This window comes from Olea europaea, chromosome 3 (assembly GCF_002742605.1).
Source record: "Olea europaea var. sylvestris chromosome 3, O_europaea_v1, whole genome shotgun sequence".
In the NCBI taxonomy this organism is placed as follows: Eukaryota; Viridiplantae; Streptophyta; class Magnoliopsida; order Lamiales; family Oleaceae; genus Olea; species Olea europaea.
Window position 1 is genome coordinate 22,406,492 of NC_036239.1, and position 23,773 is coordinate 22,430,264.

The following is a 23,773-nucleotide window of genomic DNA, read 5'->3' on the forward strand; positions in this document are numbered from 1 at the left end:
ATAAATAAATAAATAAATAAAATTTTATTTATAATAACATACAATCATATTTGTATTGTGTATCACCACATCATGTGTTGCAAGTGTTGAGAATTAGAAATCTTAATTCTACCAGTAAGAGAAATAAAAGAGACACAAGAACATACAAAATTTATAGATACTCACTTTAATTTGAGACTACGTACTCTTTCCTCGCTACAATAATTAACTATGATAAAAAGAAGCTAGAAAAGTGCACACTCTATCTTCTTTAACGTCTCTCTTTTTAACCTCAATACTAACTCCAACACAACGACAATAATTAATTCTACAACTTAATAGCAAAATGTCTCGTAATATATCCATTAGAAGATAATACAACATTGGAAGAACTTTGTCTCATCAAGTTTTCCATTGCTCTCCCCAAAATATATTCCTCTCCACTTATACTTTCTTTTTTCTTCACATTATATTGCTTTATAGTTATTTCAGTTTGTAAAACTCTAGTTAAATTTTTGCCACATTTTTTCCCTAGTATGACTAAACTTTAAATATACATATAAAACATTCTCATCTTGATGCATAAAAACAGCAAACATTATTAAAAAATGCAAATAAAACTTGAATTCAACCATCCCTAGACTATCTATATATTATAACTATTGCTGTTGTTTTCATAAAAACATAATATAAGGACAGGTTAAGTATACCAGACTAATCATACTCTGTTGGATCCATTAATTTAATAAAAATGTGAGGAATGTACCAATGTTGTCTCTTTTTAATAGATGCCATTTGTATAGTTTAAAGAAAAAGAAGATGAAGATAGTCGTTGTCAGTATCGATTGCTTGCAACATGTGGAGCCATTGAAAGATCCCAACTTTTGTTTGTGCAAATCTACATAGTGACTCCATTTGATGTGGTGAATCTCACAAGACCCCGCAAATCACAACCACTAACACAAATGCCACCCTAACATGTCACTAGACTAAGAAAAATGAGAATTAACGATCATGCACCGAACTTAATTTTGTCATTGAATACAACCAGCTAGCCATGGAAGAAACATGTAGTTGTTTGAGTAGTAAAAGTTCATGAATTTTGATCCCATAATTTCTTGACCGAAGACTTTGCAGTGATTTTGTTTTGGCAATAGGGGTTGGTTCATCATGATTTGTGTGCAAAGTACTTAAATTAAATTTTTTATAATTTGTTAATGAATTGATTTGTCATATTATCGGTGTTTTGCATAAATTAAGTATCAATGTTTTGTGACTTCGTGCAGGGGCGGACACAAGGCCGGTTCAAGGTTATTTATTTATTTTTTTTCTTCAATAAAGCCCAGATTGATATAAATTAAAATCCAAATTTTAGTATAAATCAAAATTAACATTTAGTTTTAATAACATATTTTATGGGATTCATAAATTTTCAATTTTTATCAAAATTTACTAGAAACTTGATTTTAATCTCCATCAAACAGGGACAAAATCACAATAGATTTGAATTTTTTTCATTTTTCCTTACGTTATCGTGACTCTCTCACTCACACATTTTATCAAAAACTTAACTCTTCTAATTTTTTTAAAATTTATCTATAGTTTTTCTACAGATTATAACATTTACTTCACTTTCTAATTATATTTTGAACCTAAATTTACATTTTCTCCTATCAAATTCTGTATATAGAATAAGTCTTAAATGATTATATACAATTTGACTTATTAACAAATTGTATTTATTTCATTGAATATTAATAGTAAATATTGTTATATGTTTTTTCTTTTTATTACTTAGATTGATTATTTGTATCAAATATACTATAAATTTTTTAAATGTAAATATGCATTTTTATGTGATCAGCAAAATATTAATAAAAGAACTGTTCGAAATTAAATTGATGAAAATGATGCACAAAATGTTGATAAAGGAATGTGTTTTTAAACTTAATTTTGCGTTTGTTCGAGTCAAGTATAAATTATTCAAAAATCAAGAACAAAGTATTCGATCTGTATAAAGTTTGATTGTACCCCATAACTAAAAAAGTTTGCGTCCGCCCCTGACTTAGTGTGTATATATATGTATGCATTTCTTCACATGCACGCTAGATATATTTTCTCTATTGAATGCCTCACATGTACACTATTTTTATACAAAAAGAGACGAGACTTGAGCACAATATATTTGTTGCCCCTAGTTTGTAGGTCTGAACATGTTATAAACGGTAAGTACAAAGGTTTGGTAAAAACCTTTGGGGATGAAAAGGTAATGTCCTTGAAGGAGTTTCTTGAAATTTCAAACTTTAATTTATAAATATATGAATGAATCGCTGAGTACTGAGAATCCTAGTTTAATTGGTAAAGTTAAAGACACAAAATTATGAGATTTTTTTATTTTTTTTTAATATCCATAGGTAGTCTCTAAATTTTCTCATTACTTTTTTCAATTTATATTTATAGTATAATTTCTGAAATGAGTACAATATGTTTTATTCATATGACTTAGCCGGTAGGAATGCAAGCAAAAATTGTGATAGATGCGACACGTATGTCATTTAAAAGTTCTTCTCAAAAGAAAACATCATCAATTTTGATGTATAAATATTTAAAATCGTGTTTCAAATTAATTAAACTCTCATCAAAATTTTGGTAAATATTTAATATAACTAAATAGGCATGTAAATAATGTATGAATTCATTTAAATTTTCATTTACGGGGTTTATATTTGTAGCTTGTGGAGGATGAATGTAGCAAGTTTTCTCAATCAAATACTAAGGACAAAAAAATATGATTTTTACTGGAAAAGTTTACGATAAACTATTGGAAGTGAGACATGAGTTATTACCTAATGTGTAGAAGAGGGCTTTGTTCGAAGGGAAATGCTCCGCCTACAGAGCATTTCTCACAGAAGCCTTACCGACCTCTCACTGTAGGGGTCGGTCCCACATTGAGAAAAATATATATATACACCGGGGTCCATGCGTGTGTATGTTCTGGCAGGGGTCTATAAAACAAACCCTTGTACTTGTAGCATCTCTCTTGTTCGAAAGAGACCTTATGTAGTGGGCAATGGGCATACCACGACACGGCTAATTTTATTACTTGTTTGATCTCATTTTTTAAAATTTACATTTATTTTAATTATTTTACGATAAACTATTGGAAGTGAGACATGAGTTATTACCTAATGTGTAGAAGAGGGCTTTGTTCGAAGGGAAATGCTCCGCGTACAGAGCATTTCTCACAGAAGCCTTACCGACCTCTCACTGTAGGGGTCGGTCCCACATTGAGAAAAATATATATATACACCGGGGTCCATGCGTGTGTGTGTTCTGGCAGGGGTCTATAAAACAAACCCTTGTACTTGTAGCATCTCTCTTGTTCGAAAGAGACCTTATGTAGTGGGCAATGGGCATACCACGACACGGGTAATTTTATTACTTGTTTGATCTCATTTTTTAAAATTTATATTTATTTTAATGATAATTTATTTATTTTTTTGAATTCAAAATTTTATCAATTTTTTAATCACATTTTAACAAATTTTATCAAAATAAATAAAATAAAATAAGGAAGAAGAAGCTTATTTCTTGTAAAATCAAACAAGGGCTTATATGCCAACATTTTAAAGTCGGCATGCTCCCAATCGAGCTCTATCGAATAACATGACATAAATAAATTTTATCTAAACACAAATTATTAACTATTACATTAGTATTTTCATTCGTCAAGTGAATGGAACTGATATAATGACTTGACTTAAACAAAAATATGTATTCATTTAGTTGTCAAAGAATTTTTTATTAATAAGATAAAATATCATTACTATTTCGACAAAAGAAAAGAAATTTTCTACTCTCCTTTCTTGTGTTGAAAACTAGGAAGATGAATAATCCCGCACAAGTCACTAAATGGGTAAGTTGTCAATTCATGGACTATATGTAATTTATTGGGATACAAATGAGTATTTTACTAAGGGTCTGTTTGAGCCACATTATTTCAAAAAAATACATTCTTAAATAGTGATTTGACATCATTTCAACTATACATTCTTCAGTAAAATAATATTACACGCAGATCAAAAACTTTTCCTTATTTTGTAACCACACATTTTCTATCAATACACAATTCAAGAATGTATTATTACCAAATTAATGCGGCTCAAACACCCTCTAAATGTTTCTAATTTACCCCTGTGCAATAAATATAACCTACCAACTTAAAGGTTTATTTTTCTCATCCATGTACGTAGTAAAATATAATATCTATTTTAATTCTTCCCCATTTTGAAAATTGACTAAGTTGCCCAAAAAAAAAAAGAAGAAGCCTCCTCGTGCACACAAAATTCTACTTTGTGCATAGTGACAAGGAAACATAGTTTATCTGTAGTTGAAATTTATTATGCTCCAATTATTTTGATGATCTATTGTTTATATATATTTTGTATTTATTTGGGATTAGCGTTAAATGGCATATTCCACAGTATCTTCTTTTTCTTCCTCTTTGTTTCTCTTGGAGTTTTCTTTGTAACTTCATAAAGAAAAAGAATTAATTCACTAAAAAAGGAAGGAAAAAAAAAACAAAAAAGGGCAAATCATGTTGCATATTGCATATTAAAATAATAATATAGTGGATAACTTTTTGGTTAATTGATTGTCATCATTTAGAACAAACCCATTCCATATAATTGTTACATCACATATTAAATAGTAATAGTGACTCTAATTTTAATTAAATAATTGTTTTGGTTAACCAACTAAGTTGATTATTTCAAGTACAATATTATGAGGATAGATTTCACGTTGCTTGAGATCTACATAAAGAAAAGTATCACTTAATAATATGAAGTAATGCAACAAGGGGGCCTATATAGGTGGAACATCTAATTTATATCATTTTTGCACTAAATTATTTATTAAAGGAATCAGTAAATGTATCTGGACATTCGAACTAAAATATCTGCAAAAATTGCACTCACAACATATAGACGAAAATAAGTTCGTTCTGCGATATACCATACATTACCAAAGGATGCGGATAGTTCCACAAAAGTCTAATTGTGCAACTAGTTTTGGATTGAGAAAATTGAGTAATTGTGCTACCAGCCCAAATAGCCATAGATTGACCACTAAAACTATTCTAGCTAGAGTGCCTTTCATCATAATAAAATGTTTACCAAGTAGCCCCCGGACAAGTTTAGGAAAATTCACAAAGAGGTTGCCAAGCTCAAAGATGTTCCCTCAGAGCTGGAAGATGGAGGGAACGTTTCATTTATAAATAAGTAGGAATGAGTGAGATTATTGTGCAGTATTTGTGGGTCCAACAAAATATTTGCATAATGGAGACAATCATGCTCTATCATAAATATAATGTGTGTTAGTATGTTTTACGCCTCATCATCGAATCTCCAGATGAAGCCTACATGGCATCCCACATGGAGCTTATTCAAGGACGATGTCCTATGCCCCCACAATCAACGTCATCAATGTTTTGACCAAAGTCAAAGATTATAAAATAAAGCACATGATGAAATAGAAGCTCTGATGACTGAAGCCCACCATGTGACCGAAGCTCATTATCGAAGTAGAGTAATAAATAAAGAGTTGCTGAAGATAAATAAAGAGTTGTTGAAGCCCCTCATGCCAAAGCGGTAATGGTAGCAACTTTGAGGCTCAATTTGAAACTCGCTTTCGAAATGAAGTGACCCACCTCCTCCAAATATCTCCTGTAGATAAAATTTTATTTGAATGATTAATGTGACCTTTGTAATGAGATTTATGTCAAATCCTATTAGTATAGGCCACAGGGTGGTTGCCTTTTTAAAAGCATTAAATGTGTCACTAGCTAGTGAAGTTAGGTTGATGCTCATGATAGGATGCTTCGGCTAAGGAAATGAAGTCACGTGTTTATTCATTCAATGGGCACCACTTCATTTATAACACTATAAATACTCTCTCCTATATCATTTGAAGACAAATGCAACTCTATACATTTGAAGATACATTCCATCTCTTCTCTCGTTCTACCATTCTCTGATTGTTTGAGTTGAATGCTTAACTTTGGATATGGATTTGTTTATTTTTGATTGGTTTTTATTATACAATACCACTCATATACATGACCAACAATCGAACATTTTTGTCTTGCATTATAAAGTTCCTCCCACGCTCAAATTGAAACATTCTGTTGACTAGTGTCTTGTTCAAACGTACTAAAATTTGCTTGCGTGAATGCGAGTGGACTCAGTATCTATTGTCCATTTATGCATGCAAAAAGAGGTCTACAGTATTTGTATACATATGTATATAATAGATGCAGTTTACAGAAATGAAACTGGATAAAGACAGAACCAGACATAAATTTTACTTGTTTTCGGCAAGAACACTAGTATTTCTGTACTAGGCCTAAGTATAGAGTAACATAGTATAAAATATCACCAACTATTATGCAAAATCTGTTGGTTACCAGAGCGATAAATTAACATGCAGTTGGGGTATATATCGATGCAGTAACAAATATCAATAGGAAGCTAGCTAGGGTTGCAAAGAGTACATTTTCTTTGACTTGAAATTGAAGAAAAGATCGTTAATATTGAGTTTTATTGATCTCTAGTGAACTTGCAAAATGGCAACAAGTTGAATGAGCAATCATGTTCATGGCTTGTTTGTTATGTAGTATTAAGGTGTCACGATGTTTATTTTTATATGATGTCGGTGTAAAATGTGCATTGGACATCTTAAAAGAAGGTGTGTTGTATATTGTATTATATTGTAAATCATATTATTGTATTCGGACAACAAATGATGGCTAGTGTTTATCATAAATTATTGTATCCGGAGAGAGCTTTTGAATCCACAAGTGGCATTGCTAAAACAGGTGATTAATTAGTCTTTTAAATGCTCATAAAAATGTAACAGTAGTATAAATCTTCGAATCTGCTTGTTGGCCCCCATTTTATATAAATAAAAATGGGTGGAATAGTGTTTTTTTTAATGAGTGGTTGAAAAAGAAAAAAAAGTTATCGATTTACGTGTAATATTATTTTATGGAAGATTGTGTGATTGAAAATAAGAAAGAGAAAAATAGAATGTAATGAAATAGAATTTAATGGGTTCCAAATGGGGGCATAGTATACAAGTCTATTTTCATTCTTTCACTTGGGGTACAAAGATTTATTTTCATTCTTTCACTTGAGGTACAAAGAACAATTTTATTCTTTTGATATTAACATTTTTTTTTGCTTTTGGTGGGGGTTATTATTATTATTATTATTATTATTATTATTATTATTATTATTATTATTATTTTATTTTTCATTTTGTTGTGATAAAAATAGAATATTTTGGATTGCTCACGTTTCTGTATTTATGGGACAATCTGTTTGCTTTATTAATATTGTGAAGTGTGAAATTTCTTAACCTTTCACATTGGGAATAATAATAATGGTGTGTAGAATTATGTTCTTTGGCAATGTTGGTACATATGTGGCTCAAACCACTTGACAGGTGTATATGATCTCGTTTAATTGAAACTTGTATCCGTACTATAAGATCAATCATTTGTTCTTCTATATTTTAGTAAAAGTATCATGTCGGTAGCATCTTTTGATTAGAAAACGTTTTATTTTGATAACCTCATTATATATTGGAATTCAAGAGATCGTTTTATGACTTTTTTGCTCAAGGATAGTATAGTACGTGTAATTGTTATGATGTAATTTTGTTTGATGTTTTGTGGCAAGATTTATGCAATTCTTTTTTGTTATGGAAGGGGACACTTTATGGGTGAGTCATTGTGTTGAAAATGTTGCAAGTGGCATTGTAGAGTTGGATTCCTTTTCAGAGCTTAATGAAAGCAAGAATGAAGTTCCTTCAATTTCCATGGATTTGGTATTACTTGATGATCTATTGGAGCAGATATTAGCATATCTCCCAATCGCTAGCAGGGCAGGCTATGTGTATAAAAGATGGCACGAGATAGTCACTTCGGAAAGGTTTCTATGGAATTTCACCTGTGTCCTATCACAAAAGCCTTGGTACTTTATGTTCACTAGCTCAGATGAACCAGTTGGTTATGCGTATGCTCCTATCCTCTGATATTGGTATGGCATTGACCTCCCTTGCATTAAGACATCCAATTGGTTCATTACTTCGCCCCGTGGATTAGTTTGCTTCATGGACAACAATAGTAGGAGTGAACTATATGTTTGCAACTTAATAGCTGCAAAGCTGTTGATGGTCCTCTAGGTCTGAAGTTCTATGATTACAGTGCATTGGCAATCTCAGTTAATAGGATATCACACAATTACACCATATCAATAGTTAAATCTAAACAAGTTCCAGGAAACTTCTTTTAGTGGGGTCTCTCGATCCACTTGTATAATTCGAAAGTAGTGACATGGGTGACTACATTGACAGAGGATTTAATGGGATAGAGAGTCGGTGACGAGAGTGTGATTTGCGATGGAGTTTTGTACTTTCTGATTTACTCGACTGGGGATGGTAGTTCTGAGAATCGCCATGGCCTTATCATGTATAACCTCACAAGCCGATCATCCCATTGTTTATTGATGAGGAGTTTCATCCCAATGCCATGTTCTCTTATTTGTGGCCGTCTGATGAGCTTGAAAGAAAAGCTTATAATGGTTGGAGGAATCGGGAAATAGGATCGACCCGACATCATTAAAGGGATTGGGATTTGGAGTCTGAATGGAAGGGAGTGACAAGAAATAGCCCGAATGTCGCATAAACCTTTCCAGGGGTTTGGAGAATTTGATGATATATTTACCAGTAGTGGTATAGACTGATAAGTCCAGCCACATTCTAGCTACAATTCCAGCTGGTTTTTAAATCAGGTTTTTTCCTTTTGAAGTAGTTGAAAATAAGCCACAACTTCAATTGCTTAATGGAGAAGAAACACTTATGCAAGAAGATAATTTGAAATGAAATTCTCCAGCCACAATTCTTGATTGGTTGACAACTAGAACCTTCCTTAAAGCATGAACATAGCCACAATTTTAATTACTTCATAAAGAAGGCAGCCCACAAATTTTGACTGTCCATTAAGCACCTAAATGGCAGAATTCTAGCCATAAAATTGAGGCAGTTTGTAGCCTAATTCCTCTATAAATAAGGGATGTCACAAAAGGAATTTTATACCCCAAAAAGAGAGAGGAAAAATCCCTTGAGAGGAAGAAAAATAGTGTAGAGAAGAGAGAAAAAAGAGAGGTCTTTTGAGAGGTTTTTTTTTTTTTGAGTTTGTAAACTCCGTTGTAAATTCTATTCAAGTAGAAATAAAATTATTTTTCCTCTTTTATTCTCTTATCATGATCAGAGAATCACAACAAGTGGTATCAGAGCGAGGTTTATCAATTGGGCCTTGTAGTTTTTTTTATACAACTTCGTTTTTTTTATAAAGCTTTTGCAAGCCAAGATGTCAATAGAGAAATCTTTATCAGGAGCAATGATCAAGCTCACTGCCACTAATTACACACTGTGGAGGCCTCGGATGGAAGACCTCCTCAGTTGTAAGGATTTGTATTACCCTCTGGAAACCAAAGGTGAAAACCCCGATCCTACCGAGGAGGCAGAGTGGAAGAAGTTAAATAGGAAAATTATCAGTCAAATTCGACAATGGATTGACCATAGTGTCTTTCACCATGTGGCACAGGAGATAGATGCATATGCCCTCTGGAAGATTCCGGAGAACATGTACCAAGCCAAGACCGGTCGGAACAAAGCCCTGTTGATGAGGCGTTTGGTGAATCTGAAGTTAAAGAGTGGAACTTTAGTTGTTGAGCACACCAAAAAATTTCAAAGCTTGGTAAACCAATTGTCATCTGTGGAGATGTCGCTTGGGGATGAAATACAAGCTTTACTACTTTTAAGTTCTCTTTCTGATAGTTGGGAGCCATTAGTAGTATCTCTTAGCAACTCAGCCCCCCAATGGCAAACTTACCATGTCTATGGTCAAGGATGCCCTATTTAATGAAGAGGCCAGGAGAAAAGACGTAGACACGAACCAATCACATGCCCTTGTCACAATGAACCGAAAAAGACAGCAAGGAGGCGTTTAAGGCAGGGAGAGAGGCAGAAGCAAAAGTAGGGGTTGATCGATAGATGGAAGGAAGCCTACTTACAAGTGCTACTATTTTGGTATGGAGGGCCACTTGAAGAAGAATTGCCAAAAATTGCTACGAGAGCAAGGCCAAAACAATTTACAGTTGAAAAATAAGGAAGGAGAGACATTAGTCACTAATTCTGGGGAGGTGGCTATCTGCTCCATCCATGAGGAGACATGTCTTCATGTCTCAAACCAAGATATTGAGTGGATAATAGATACTGCAGCATCTTATCATGCCACTCCAAGCAGAAATTTCTTCACAACATACAAAGTCGACGACTTTGGTTCAGTAAAGATGGGAAATACCAATTCTTCTAAGATTGTGGGAATTGGTGATGTTCAGATACAAATGAAACTTGGGTGTAAAATAACCTTGAAGGATGCTCGACATGTACCTGATCTTCGGCTAAATCTACTTTCAGGGATAGCTCTTGACAAACAAAGCTATGTCAATCAATTTAGCAATGACACATGAAAAATGATGAAAGGCTCCATGGTTGTCGCTCGAGAACATTTATGTGGTACTTTATACAAGACTCATGTGAAAATGCATATAGATAGCCTCAACATAGTAGAACGTGAAGCTTCTCAAAATTTGTGGCACCAGAGACTTGGTTACATGAGTGAGAAGTGATTGTCTACTTTGACAAAGAAGGAGCTAATCACGGTTGCCAAGGAAGCTATGTTGGATCTTTGCAGTCACTGTCTATTTAGTAAGCAAGATAGAGTCTCCTTCAATTTCTCTTCAACAAGACGATCAGAGTTGCTCAATCTGATACACTCTGATGTTTGTGGTCCCTTGGAGGTTGAATCGATAGGCGGTAACAAATATTTTCTAACATTCATTGATGATGCTTCTTGAAAGGTGTGGGTTTATTTCTTAAAGACAAAGGACCAAGTATTGGATTACTTCAAATCATTTCATGCCATTGTAGAGCGTGAAATAGGAAAGAAACTGAAGTATCTCCGCACAGATAATGGAGGCGAGTACATTTCCAAAGAGTTTGATGCCTATTGCAAGAGATACGATATTCGACATGAGAAGACGGTTCCACGCACGCCACAGCATAATGGAGTTGTCGAGAGGATGAATCAAACGATCATGGAAAAGATCAAAAGCATGATAAGTATGGCTAAGCTTCCAAAGCCATTTTGGGGAGAAGCTGTTCGAACCGCCTGCTACTTGATCAACAAATCACCATCAGTACCGTTGAATTTTGAAATGCCGAAGAAAATAAGGTCTGGTAAATATCCCTCCTACTTTCACTTGAGACTATTTGGCTGTTTAGCCTTTGCACATGCATCCAAGGAGCTAAGACAAAAGCTAGATGCAAAGATCACTCCATGCATCTTTATAGCCTATGGAGATGAGAAATTTGGATACAGATTATGGGACCCAAAGATAAAGAAGCTCATCAGAAGCAAGGATGTAGTGTTCCATGAAAACTAGACATTGGAAGATATCGAAAAGCGCACAATATCCTCTAATTCCGATTTTGGTGCCCAAAAGATTGCTCTAGATACAACACCAGCACAATTCATCATAGATAATGATGATGTGCATGTGGAAATGCCGGAAGCAGAGCAGGAGGATGAAGAAGATCATATTGATCAGGTGGAGTCACAATCCTCTTCACCAAAAATTGTCGGACTATCAATTTAACCAGATGATGATGCATCTCCTAAAATCAACGATCCACGGGTAAGAAGATTTGAACGAGGACGGATTCCATCAACGAGATATCCAGAATCAGAGTACCTTTTCCTCACTGACAAAGGAGAGTCTGAGAGCTTTCTAAAAAGCACAAACTCATGTAGATAAAAACAAGTGGATACAAGCAATGAAAGATGAGATGGGGTCACTGCAGAAGAATCAAACATATGAGTTAGTTGAGCTTCCGAAGGGAAAGAAGACATTAAGGAATAAATGGATTTTCGAGCTCAAGAAAGATGGCAGTGGAAAGGTGGTAAAACATAAAGCTTGTTTGGTAGTCAAAGGATTTCTTCAGAAGAAGGGAATTGACTTTGACGAGATTTTTTCACCTATTGTAAAAATGGCCTCAATTCGAGTTATCCTTGGATTAGTAGCCAGTCTGAATTTAGAGCTTGAACAGATGGATGTCAAAACAACATTTCTTCATGGTGATTTATATGAAGAAATTTATATGGACCAGCCAGAAGGTTTTGAAGTTTTAGGGAAAGAAAACTTCGTTTGCAAGCTAAAAAAGAGCTTATATGGTCTTAAGCAAGCACCCAGGCAGTGGTACAAAAAGTTTGACTCTTTCATGGTGAGTCAAGGCTATAAAAGAACAGCTGCAGCTCAGTGAGTTTATATTCAACACTTTTTGGATGGCAATTGCGTTGCTCTTCTATTGTATGTAGACGACATGTTGATCGTCGGACAAAATGCAACAAAAATTAGGCAGCCGAAGAAAGAACTCTCCAAGTCCTTCGACATGAAGGACTTAGGCCCAACTCAATAGACTTTAGGAATGCACATAACTCGAGATAGGAAGAATAAAAGGTTGTGGCTATCTCAGGAGAAGTATGTTGAACGAGCGATCAAGCGATTCAACATGCATAAAGCCAAACCTGTCAGCATTCCACTGGCCAACCACTTCAAGTTGAGCAAGAATTCATGCCCTCATCCAAGAAAGAGATAGAGGAGATGTCATCGGTACCTTATTCTTCAGCAGTTGGAAGCCTAATGTATGCCATGGTATGCACAAGACCAGATATTGCTCATGCAGTGGGCATGGCGAGTCGTTTTCTCTCTAATCCTAAAAGAGAGCATTGGGAGGCGATCAAGTGATTCTCAGGTACATCAAAGATATGTCTATGCTACGGGGAAGCTGATCCAATCTTGGAAGGTTATACAGATTCAGATATGACGGGAGATCTTGACAGTAGAAAATGTACTTCATGATTTCTCTACACTTTTTCAGGGGGAGCTGTTTCATAGCAGTCAAGACTACAAAAGTGTGTTGTTTTATCTACAACAGAAGCAGAATATATTGTAGCAACAGAAGCTGGTAAAGAAATGTTGTGGTTAAAGCGATTTCTCCAAGAACTAGGGATCAAGCAAAAGGATTATAAAATACATTGTGACAGTCAAAGTGCTCTAGACTTAAGTAAAAATTCAATATACCATTCTCGGACAAAGCACATCGACATCCGCTATCATTGGATAAGAGAAGTGATGGATCAACAATTGTTAAAACTGGTGAAGATTCACACAAATGAGAATCCAGCAGATATATTAACAAAGGTGGTTTCAAGAGATAAGTTAGAGCCATACAGAGACATATCTGGGATGGTTGTTAAATAACAATTGATTTAAATGCGACTGGAGGGGGAGAATTGATAAGTCCAGCCGCATTCCAACTGCAATTCCAACTGGTTTTTAAATCAGTTTTTTCCTTTTGAAATAATTGAAAATAAGCCATAACTTCAATTGCTTAATGGAGAAGAAACACCTATGCAAGAAGACAATTTGAAATAAAATTCTGCAACCGCAATTCTTGATTGGTTGACAACTAGAACTTTCCTTAATGCATGAACATAGCCACAATTTTAATTACTTCATGAAGAAGGCAGCCCACAAATTTTGACTATCCATTAAGCACCTAAATGGCAGAATTCTGACCATAAATTTGAGAGAGTTTGTAGTCTAATTCCTCTATAAATAAGGGATGTCACAAAAGGAATTTTATACCCCAAAAAGAGAGAAGAAAAATCCCTTGAGAGGAAGAAAAATAGTGTAAAGAAGAGAAAAAAGAGAGAGAGAGATAAGAGAGAGGTCTTTTGAGACGGTTTTTATTTTTTTTAGTTTGTAAACTGCATTGTAAATTCTATTCAAGTAGAAATAAAATTATTTTTCCTCTTTTATTCTCTTCTCGTGATTGGAGAATCACAACACAGACGACCTCATACATCTCGAGTTATGGAGCACCAACTCTTCTTGTTTATGATGTTAACCAGAAGCAATGGAATGGCGCCCCGTGACAAAAAGGTTTCCTCTACAGCTTTTTATTGGTTTTTGCTTTGAACCAATGCTAGAAATTTCTCCATAGATCTCTTCTGCATTGAATATATAATTTGGTCTTACTCACAATCTAGAAATTGATTTATAGCCTTTTTCTATATCAACTTTTTGTTCAATTATGGTGATTTTGATATCTTGGAAAAAGGTTTATATGATATGCAGAAGCCATGAGGCTGTTCAAATATACAATGCAAATATTATTCTACTTTACATTCAAAATACAATTGGAGTGGATACAAATTGATATCTTTGTTTTGGATGTATTTATCGGCTTTTTTGTGCTTTTCAAGATTTGGCAGTTCTTGCTTGAGGTTTCTAGAAGATCTTCCTATTCATAATCTTCCTACCTGAAAATCTTGTTTTTTCTCTTGTTTCTTGTTGCTGCATATTGAATCTATATTATGGGGATTTGTATTTATTGAATATTTTTCAAAATCCATGCATTTGTCATGCTTTGCTTACTCGAGATAGCTACATCTGTTTTTCTTGAGTTAGATGTCTCGTCCAATCCTAGGAGAACATGGAATGATTTTCTCCTGTTCCTTTTCTTTGATGTAACGCTCGAATAAGGGACCATTTAGTTGTAATCAAAGAGGCCAGCTTGACATTGGAACACAATTTTTTGGTTGATTGTATCTCTTTGACATCCCCAGGAGACATTGTTTTTGTATCCCCATACATATATTTTCTTTACTGAGGCAAAAGTCAATTTTGGAGTCTAAAAGTTGCTACAATGACGGACAAAATAACTAATTTTGGAAAGAGTAACCAGTCGTTAACACTGGTCTAGATGACGGAACTAATGACATTAATTACAAGTTCGATTAAATACAAGGAATTATATTCATTTTATAGTATCTATGATATGCTGACACTTAGATTGGTGTTCAATACTATTCTGCTAGACATCATTATTCTTTTGAAAATGTAAAAATTTGATTGCAAACTCTTTAACTACACAGAGAGTCATTCAACAACATTGACCATGAATCCATTACCTCCCACAAAGAATGAGGCATCTTTTAGTGCAATGGCCTTGGCTAGAAGTCGAAAGCCAACCACATGCTCCATGAAGGCCACCATCACAACACCCAAGTGATCCCGAGTGACCACCCCCATCACCAATAACCCCAGTTGACTCCTTTAGCAGCTGCACCAGTATTTAGTATTAACTAACCAATCTATGGAGGAGCCCACCGACGCTACACCCCCTTCCATACCACATTGGCCAAGCTGACAGCCCAACATCTTTGGCAGTTGAGCAGTGCAACCCTCACCACACATTGCCCTCCCCATATCACTCACATCAAGCAACCTATCCGTGCCAAGAAGGGAACAAGCAATTTTACTTAAAAAATATTATTTGGACCAAATAAAAAAATGAAAGAAATTATGTACAAAATTCTAATTACATGTGAGGTAATATAAAACGTTACAAACTTTATTCATTCAATCTTCATTTTTGTTTCAGCTTAAATGCTTCATCCACCTTCAACTAAATATGTTCCCACCTAATTTTCACTTTTTAATATTAATTAGTCCAACTTAGGTGGCGTAAGGAGTAGGTCATGCCCCAGGCTCGGCAGCTTTTTTTGCACTTGTAGTCCCTATTGTATTAGATGTGTGTGGATTCTAGATATATCTTTTCAATTTCTATAAAAGCGTCATTACATCAATAGTTCCTTTGCAATAATGGTTCTTTCCACCCATACCCATTCAGATTGTCTGTTAAAGGCTCGCATGCATTGCACATGCTTAATTTCAGAAGGATAAATTTGTTCAATCACTTAAAATAAAATGAAAAATTTATAATAAGTGGTCAAAAGATACGTTAGATTTTATACAAATAGATGTCAAAAGACTCAAAGATATTAAAAAATTAGATTCAATCAAGATCCACGATATCAAGTGGTCCAAAGAATGTGATCTTTAGTTCTCATCAACTATGCAAAATTAAAACTTCTTTAGCTTTTGTTCGTATAAAAAAATAATGTTCTCTAACTATAGTACTAAATTGGGTATTGGGACATATGATGTTGAGCACAGTTGAGCTACCACCACGTGTTGGACCATGGACCACACTTCATGTATGTACAATTTTCTTCAACAAACTTTTACTTCGTAGGATAGGATTGGCGCATTTATGGATTAGAATAGGGTTGCCTAAACTTAGTTTCAAATTCATAATTTAATCTATTTAATGTACTTGTCTGTACAGTTTAACTATTATTTTTCTTGTGTTAAATTGAGATATTCATCACTAATTAAAGTACATCGAAAATTTATTTTGAGAACCTCCAGTGTTATTATTAATGTTTTACAACATAAATTGACAAAATATTTGGACATAGTTATACCGTTACAATAGAATATTAAAAGAATTTATATAAAAATATGAATATTTTTCATTCAACAAAATATTAGCTTATGAATTAATTAATTGATGTATTCAAATCTAACAATTAATTTGGAATTTGATTAACGCAATTAAAATTAATTTATTAAATAAACATATACTTGAATACTAAAGTAAGGCGACAAAGAAACATACGAAAGCCAACACTGTTGTCCTAACCCCGCAGTGGAGCTCCAACCTCAGGAGGCTATGGTTAGTGCCACGTGTAAGTTTTCACGGCATCCAATGAACTGTAGAGGGTGAAACCTTAATTTACCCTTTTAAGTTTCCCCAAATATACAGTAAAATGATTAGAATCCATCCCACCCACGCCAACCCCCCCCCCCCGCCACTTACTTTTATCCTTCATAGCCAACCCTTTTGAGGAACAAAGCATGTCTGCATGCAATCAAAGCGTTGAAAAAGAGAATAATAAGAGAGATAGGACTGTTGTGTACAAGTTCGATTGAAATATTTATCGTTATAGAATATTCAAGAGAATAGAGAGGCTTTATGGGTTTTGAACAAAAGGGAATTTGAAAATTGAGAGAGGGAGGAAAATGGAGAGGGAAAGGAAAAGTAGGGAGGAATTTGTAGCGAAAAAGTTGAGAGGCGGGAATTCGGTGGTGAAAAGAGAGGGAAATTGTACTCCATCCCCTACATGGAAATTTGGGTTAATTCAACCTGATGGTTCTCTAGTTCAAGATTTCAATTTCCCCCCAAACACTACTCTTTCTGCTAGAAAACTTGGTGCCAATCTTTGGGAGGTACAACCACACCTCACCGTTAAGATGAACAGAAATGGAACTAAGGATAATCATCAAAAATTTGAGGAATTTAAGGCTTCAAAGCAGTTGTCTGAATCCCCTGATAGATCCCCAGAGCAGGTAAGAATTTGGGCAATCTTATAATTTTGAATTCTTGATATGATTGATTTGGATCTTGCTTCATTATTTTCTGAATTTATGAGTCTGTGCTTTGTCTAATTAACATGAACTTGTGTTATTTTTGTATAAATTTTAAGTATTTTGTGGTAATTAAGGCAGCTGTGAGTAAGGTTACTTGATTGTCAAATACATCGTTTGTGCCTCGTTTTCTTCCAAGATACTCGGTTGATAGTAGTCCAACTTCGAGAAGTACGCTTTATATTCTTGTTTGTGCATTGGGGAATTTGTTTCTTCAATGTTTGGTCTTGTTCTAAGTTGAATTTCCCATTTCCAATTGCTAGTCTGGGTATAATTTTGATTATACTTGTGCGTTGTTGTAGTGTTACAGGTTAAGAGCCTGTTTGGGAGTGATTTTGAGAATTGATTTTTTGATCGTTAGAAGAGAAGTGAGGTCCACTTGTGAGAGAATAAATCAAATATGACGGCTGAAATAGTAAAATAACGATCAAAAAATCAATTTTTTGAAGGAAAAAATTACTTCCAAACAGGCTCTAAATTTTGGATTAGACTAGCCTTTTCACTTAAATTAAGATATATTTCTACATGGAAAATCTATGGTTCTAAATGGAAAAAAACCGATAACTTCTTGATATTTCATCAATTCTATTGCTTAGTAACGGATCTAGGATTTGGGCTTGAATTAAGCAGAGTTGTCAGAAAAATTTTGACACCTTGGATGATCTATTCTCACATGTGTGCGGGACGTGCGTGCGACCAATGTGAATAAAAAATGCAAAGAAATGCGCTCCACCCGCTCCTATTGTGAGTGTGTGTCAACTAGGGTGTAAAAAAATTTCAAGCACACTAGCATGATTGTTTGGACTTAGGGATACAATTATTTTGAAATTTGCGAAGTCTAAGTTTTATCTCAATTAAAGATTCTTCAATTCTAAACTGAGGAAACTTTGGAAAACACTGTTTTCAATTAATAGCGTTATTATAAGGAAGATGGTCGGGAAGAAATGAGGGTTGTTTACCACAAGAATGCCAATGGCTTTTTTGAGGAGACAGGTGGCCGGCATGAGGGGTTTTCTGCATTTGTAAACATTCTCACATGGCTAACTAGAAAACTTTCTTGACCATCTAATAGGAAACATTACATGCATATGACCCTTCCACTGGTTAATTCATGCATCGACTGTTGGAGTTTTGGGTTTTTGTAGTTTTATTGAAACGGGAGCCCAACTAGACTTATGGCTGGATATTTTTTTGTTGATCTTTACCCTCTATTTTGACAGGCAACGAGCAGCAGTGGTTTGAAAAACCACGTTTCAGCATTAATGACACAACTTGATCAGAGGCATAATGTTCAACAGCCTGATTCCACTGCTAGTTACTGTAGCTCAATGGAGGTATTTTAACTTTCTACAAAACTGCATGAGTCCGTTTTCTAAAGTGATGTTTTATTTATGTAAAATGAGTGGAGATTCAGAAATGAAGTTGCAGAAATGAAGTTGTAGATGGGCGGGAAATAACAACACACTATTTCTATTTAATGTTGGACATTCCATCTTTTTATTTTTTATCTTTTCCCAATTCTGTGCACTTCACTGCTCTGTAATCCAATGATTTGTTGCCGTTGTATTGTAAAAAAACTCTTCCTTTTGGGTCCAATGTTAGAAAACTTGTTCGCCATATCTTTACTAATTCGAATCAAACTTCTCTTCATTTGCTCTTGGCAGATGGCTCCTTACAGACCGCCCCGCTCCCCAAATAGTTCTTTGGACTCCAAGGGTAAATTAGGCAAGCCAAGTTATAGCCTCCAAACATCCACTGAGTTGCTTAAAGTACTCAATAGGATTTGGAAACTTGAAGAAAAGCATGCAGTAAATACAACTTTAATAGAAACATTGAAAAGGGAACTGGATCGCTCAAATGCACGGGTTAAAAAATTACTGCAAGAGAAGAAAAGAGATCAATGGGAAATTGCTGAGTTGATGAAGGAAATAACGGAAGATAAAGTTCCGAGGAAATACAAGGAGCAACATCAAATGAAAAATGCATTTGAGTCCATTGGGCATGAGTTAGAGGACGAACGAAAATTAAGGAAACATTCAGAAAATCTTCATTGCAAGCTATCTCTGGAACTTTCAGAAGTGAAATCTTTGTTCTCCAATGCTTTGAACGAACTTAAACAGGAGAGAAATGCACGGATATTGCTAGAAGATCTGTGTGATGAGTTTGCAAAAGGAATAAGAGATTATGAACAAGAGATACGGTTGTCGAGGCAGAAATCTCATGAGAATCAAATTGGAAAGGATGGGAATGATCGATTGATTCTTCATATTTCTGAAGCCTGGTTAGATGAAAGAATACAGATGAAGCTAGCAGATGCTCGTGATGTTACAGAAAAACCTTCAGTTTTGGACAAGTTGAGATTTGAAATCGAAACCTTTCTTCGAGCAAAACAATCTGGAAATTCTGAAATTAATGATTTTCAATCCACGGAAAAGCCAAGGGAAAGTAACTTATGCAGGCGTTCTTCAGAATCTCAATTCAATAAAGTGGTAAGTTTGAAGCAAGGAAATGACAGCGCCAAGCAACCAGCAGAAATCATTTCAGACAGTCGTCTGAAATCAACAGAAAAATCAAAACCGATAAAGAAAAAGGTAGTTTCTAGAGAAGTCAAGGGTTCTGATCCGTCCAGACTGCAACTGCAGTCTGAAGAACAAGTTATGCACGATCAACATTACGTGAATGAGGAACCAGCTAAAGAAAACCTAGACGAAAAGACCAATAATTTGCCAAATGACTTAATCAGAAATCCTTCTTTGGCATCGGAAGGTAAGAAACTTCATAATGGGAATGATTATATGGAAAGTTCTTTTGATCCCTCTACATTTACTGGTCCTTCCAGTCCCGTGCTAAAGTGGACGTCCGAGGTAAAAGCTGCAGATCCCAACACGTCGGTATCTTTCTCGAGATGGCCTCGAAGCTTCAAGCCAAATACTTTGCAGGCGAAGTTGCTGGAAGCACGGTTAGAGGGTCAACAACCTTGTGCTCAAGTTTCCAAAGGTTTGTCTCAAGCCGGCTAAACTACAACATGATACATACTCAAAAGAGTTGTTGAAACTGTAAATGAGAATAACCTCTCTCTGTACATGGTTGTAGGAAGTGATCGAATCCATGTCCTATCTCCTAGTCACTGTGGTAAAAAAACTTGTTACACCTTGCAGGATCTTGTAGTAGAGAGATTTTATGTAATAACATTTTTGGCTCTATGATAATTTTGTCAAGAATATGTAGTTAACGTTTTCTGCTGTTTTGGACAGATATGTGTCGAATTAGTTATTTCAAGGATACGATCTTCTTGACGTCTCCAAAAGTGTCACCTTTGTTAAAGTAATAAGTTAATTAGGTTACGGGTAGTTTAGTCTTATTATGTTTCCTTAGTTTTGCACTATATAAACCATTGTAATCTTACATTATGCAATCAAGTTTGGAGGCTGCTATCAATCGGTTTTCTCTCTTTCTCCTCTGTTCTTCATCTTTGGTTTGTTGTTTTCTAGATGGTATTAGAGCGGGTTTGATTTTGGGTTAAACTTGCAAGGTGTCATTCTTCGGCGAGCGGCCTTGTGCCGCTCGTCTGGTAGTCAAAACTTATTAGGTTAACCGACTCTGTCATATGGCTGGCTGGGATGATGTCGACTGTTCTATACCATCCTATAAAAATATTGAAGCCCGGTTTGGATCCTAATCTTTGGATTTCTTTCTGAAAAATTTATCTGCTTACAGTTACATTTGTTGCGTGTCATATCACATCATTATCTATCTCGTGAAAAGTTGAGAAATAAGTTGGAAAAAAAATATGATCTTGCTTTTGTCGAAGAAGATTTGAAATTTTGTTGGAAGTTTTTATTTGTTTTTGCTTTGGGGTGATACGGGTATAATCAATTTACAGAGTTTAAATAAAGGTCTTAGTTTGAAGGCAGAGGGTGATGATTTTTTATATAGGAAAATAGTTTTTGGATTGATACATTAATGGTTAAAATTATAGGTAGAAAAAAGGTGTTCTTCGAAGACAGAAATTGTCTCCTGGATATTGGGAAAGGATATTCTGATAACTGGGGCATAAAGTCGGAAAAAGAAACGAGGAGAAAAACGATTCAGCAAAATTGTAGTCTGAGAGGTTTTTCCTTCTGGGATTTGATTGATTTCTTAATTTGTTTCAAGTAAATTGGTAGCATGGATTATAAAAACCAATAGTCGAAAAGATTGGCAAGTACTTCTCATAGTGCTAATAGAACATCTTTCAATTGTTTGGTTGTGGAGGAAATGGAATTGGGATAGAAGAGAGAAGATGATTGTAGTAGTATAGCATTAATGTGCCTTGCTAGGGCTCCTAGATCGGATTATGCTTCATTGTCGTGCTTGAAGATGAAGTTGGGGAGATTGGGCCAGGTTTGGTTTCGTGGGTTATGGGTACTGGACTGCTGGAGTGTGAAATTGGGTCTATGATATGTGGGTTTTGGTTAATAAAATATGGATTTGTTTATGTTGGCTAGCCGGGTTGATGGGTTTGCCGAAATGAGCCAAAGTTGTAGATTGGGCCAGTTGATAATACTTGGGCTGGTTAGTTATGGGTTGTTTTTTTGTTGGGCCTAAATTTATGCGTTTGTGGTTTAGTGGATTGGTTAGTTGGGCCTGTTGGGGTGGTTATTGGGCTAATGAGCTAGTAATTTAATTGGGTATTTTGTTATATGGCATATGGGCTGTAGCCTGTAGTATATGTTTTAGGTTAACCTATTTTTGAGCAATTGGGCTGACGGTTGGGCTTGAGTTTTATTTGGGCTTTCAATGGATGGATGGATGGAGAAGAGGAGCTAAAGTTTGAAATTTGGGATATTGTTGCTATGCTGATTTTGATGAGTTCATTGTGACGAGAAAGATGGGGATGTGATATTAGCTGTGGTTGCCTTAAATTTGGCATTTGTCGAGCTTGAATATGAAATTTGTGCCCAGTTTGTGGGATTGAAATTTTCATTGATGCCCGGTTCACGAGATTTGGAAATTTTGTTTGTTTGCCCAATTTATGGGATTAGAAATTTTGTTTGCCCAGTCTATCTGGAGTTTGAAATTTGACATAGTCAGTTATTTGTCCAGTCTATCTGAAGTTTGGAATTTGGCATAGTCAATTCTTGAAATTGATATGTCAAGTTCACTTGGAATTTGAAATTTGCATCCGTTTGGTTTAGTTGAGATTGTGTGGTTTCGTTGGTTATCTACAGTGGGTTTAACTAAGATTGTGTGGTTTCGTTGGTTATCTACAGTTCGGCATCATTTCCCTACTTTTCATTGCTCTCCGTCGTTGCAGCTTGTAGACTTTGCCATGAAATCAAATTCGATTTATCATTTACGCTTTTTGTTGGTCAAACTCTCGTTGCTCCTTGTCGTAGCATCGTGAGTTTGAGGGGGATGTTAAAGTAATAAGTTAATTACGTTAAGGGTAGTTTAGTCTTATTATGTTTCCTTAGTTTTGCACTATATAAACCATTATAATCTTACATTATGCAACCAAGTTTGGAGGTTGCTATCAATCGATTTTCTCTCTTTCTCCTCCATTCTTCATCTTTGTTTTGTTGTTTTCTACAACCTTAAGATGGTCAAAGTCATTAGTTATATTCATACTTACAAAAAGGGCTGACATGATCTCATTAACGATGTTTTGCTCTTCATCTAGGAATGAATTCTAAGAAATCACGTTTTGATCATTTAGAGATTATCTAACTATTTAAATAAGGATACGTGTCCAGAGTATTTATAAGTTTTCGTTCTTCATGTCAGACTTCAACTTGGCCCTTGTTTGAACTTCGTTTTTTCATCAAAATACATTTTTCAATAGTGATTTGACATAATTTCAATCATATTTTTCAATAAAATAATATTACACGTAAATTCAAAACTTTTTTCTTACATTTGAACCAAACATTCTCCATCATATCATTATTTCAAAATTCATTTTATGATAAAAATGGGCTTAAATAACCCCTTATCATTCTCGAACGCAATAGAATCATTGCAATGATTGACCGAAGTATTTAAAGATTGAGAAGCATACTTTAGTAGGATTACAAGATAGTTTTTTAAGTTGTAATTTCTTATAATAAAAGGATGAGATCCATAAATTTAATGAAAAGAAAAAAGCCCAATTTTATAATTTCTGAGAACTTATTTATTCTTATCGAAATTTTCTTATTTTTGCCAAAGAAAAAAAAAGTGGGGGGGGGGGGGGGGGGGAAAAAAAAAAAAAAAAAAACTTTTATTTTTATAAAAAAAAAGGGGAA

The 23,773-nt window shown here is 34.8% G+C and overlaps 1 protein-coding gene and 1 pseudogene across 1 annotated transcript; both read left to right on the plus strand.

Annotated features, from left to right (window-relative positions):
- Positions 1-7,743: 7,743 nt before the first annotated feature.
- LOC111390379 lies at positions 7,744-16,548 on the plus strand (annotated as a pseudogene).
- Positions 16,549-16,882: 334 nt separating this feature from the next.
- On the plus strand, positions 16,883-20,945 carry LOC111390374 (uncharacterized protein At5g41620-like). The gene is made up of 3 exons (XM_023015416.1): positions 16,883-17,429; positions 18,728-18,841; positions 19,172-20,945. Exons 1-3 carry the CDS (start codon positions 17,103-17,105, stop codon positions 20,522-20,524), a joined length of 1,794 nt encoding a protein of 597 aa, XP_022871184.1. The 5' UTR covers positions 16,883-17,102; the 3' UTR covers positions 20,525-20,945.
- Positions 20,946-23,773: the final 2,828 nt, after the last annotated feature.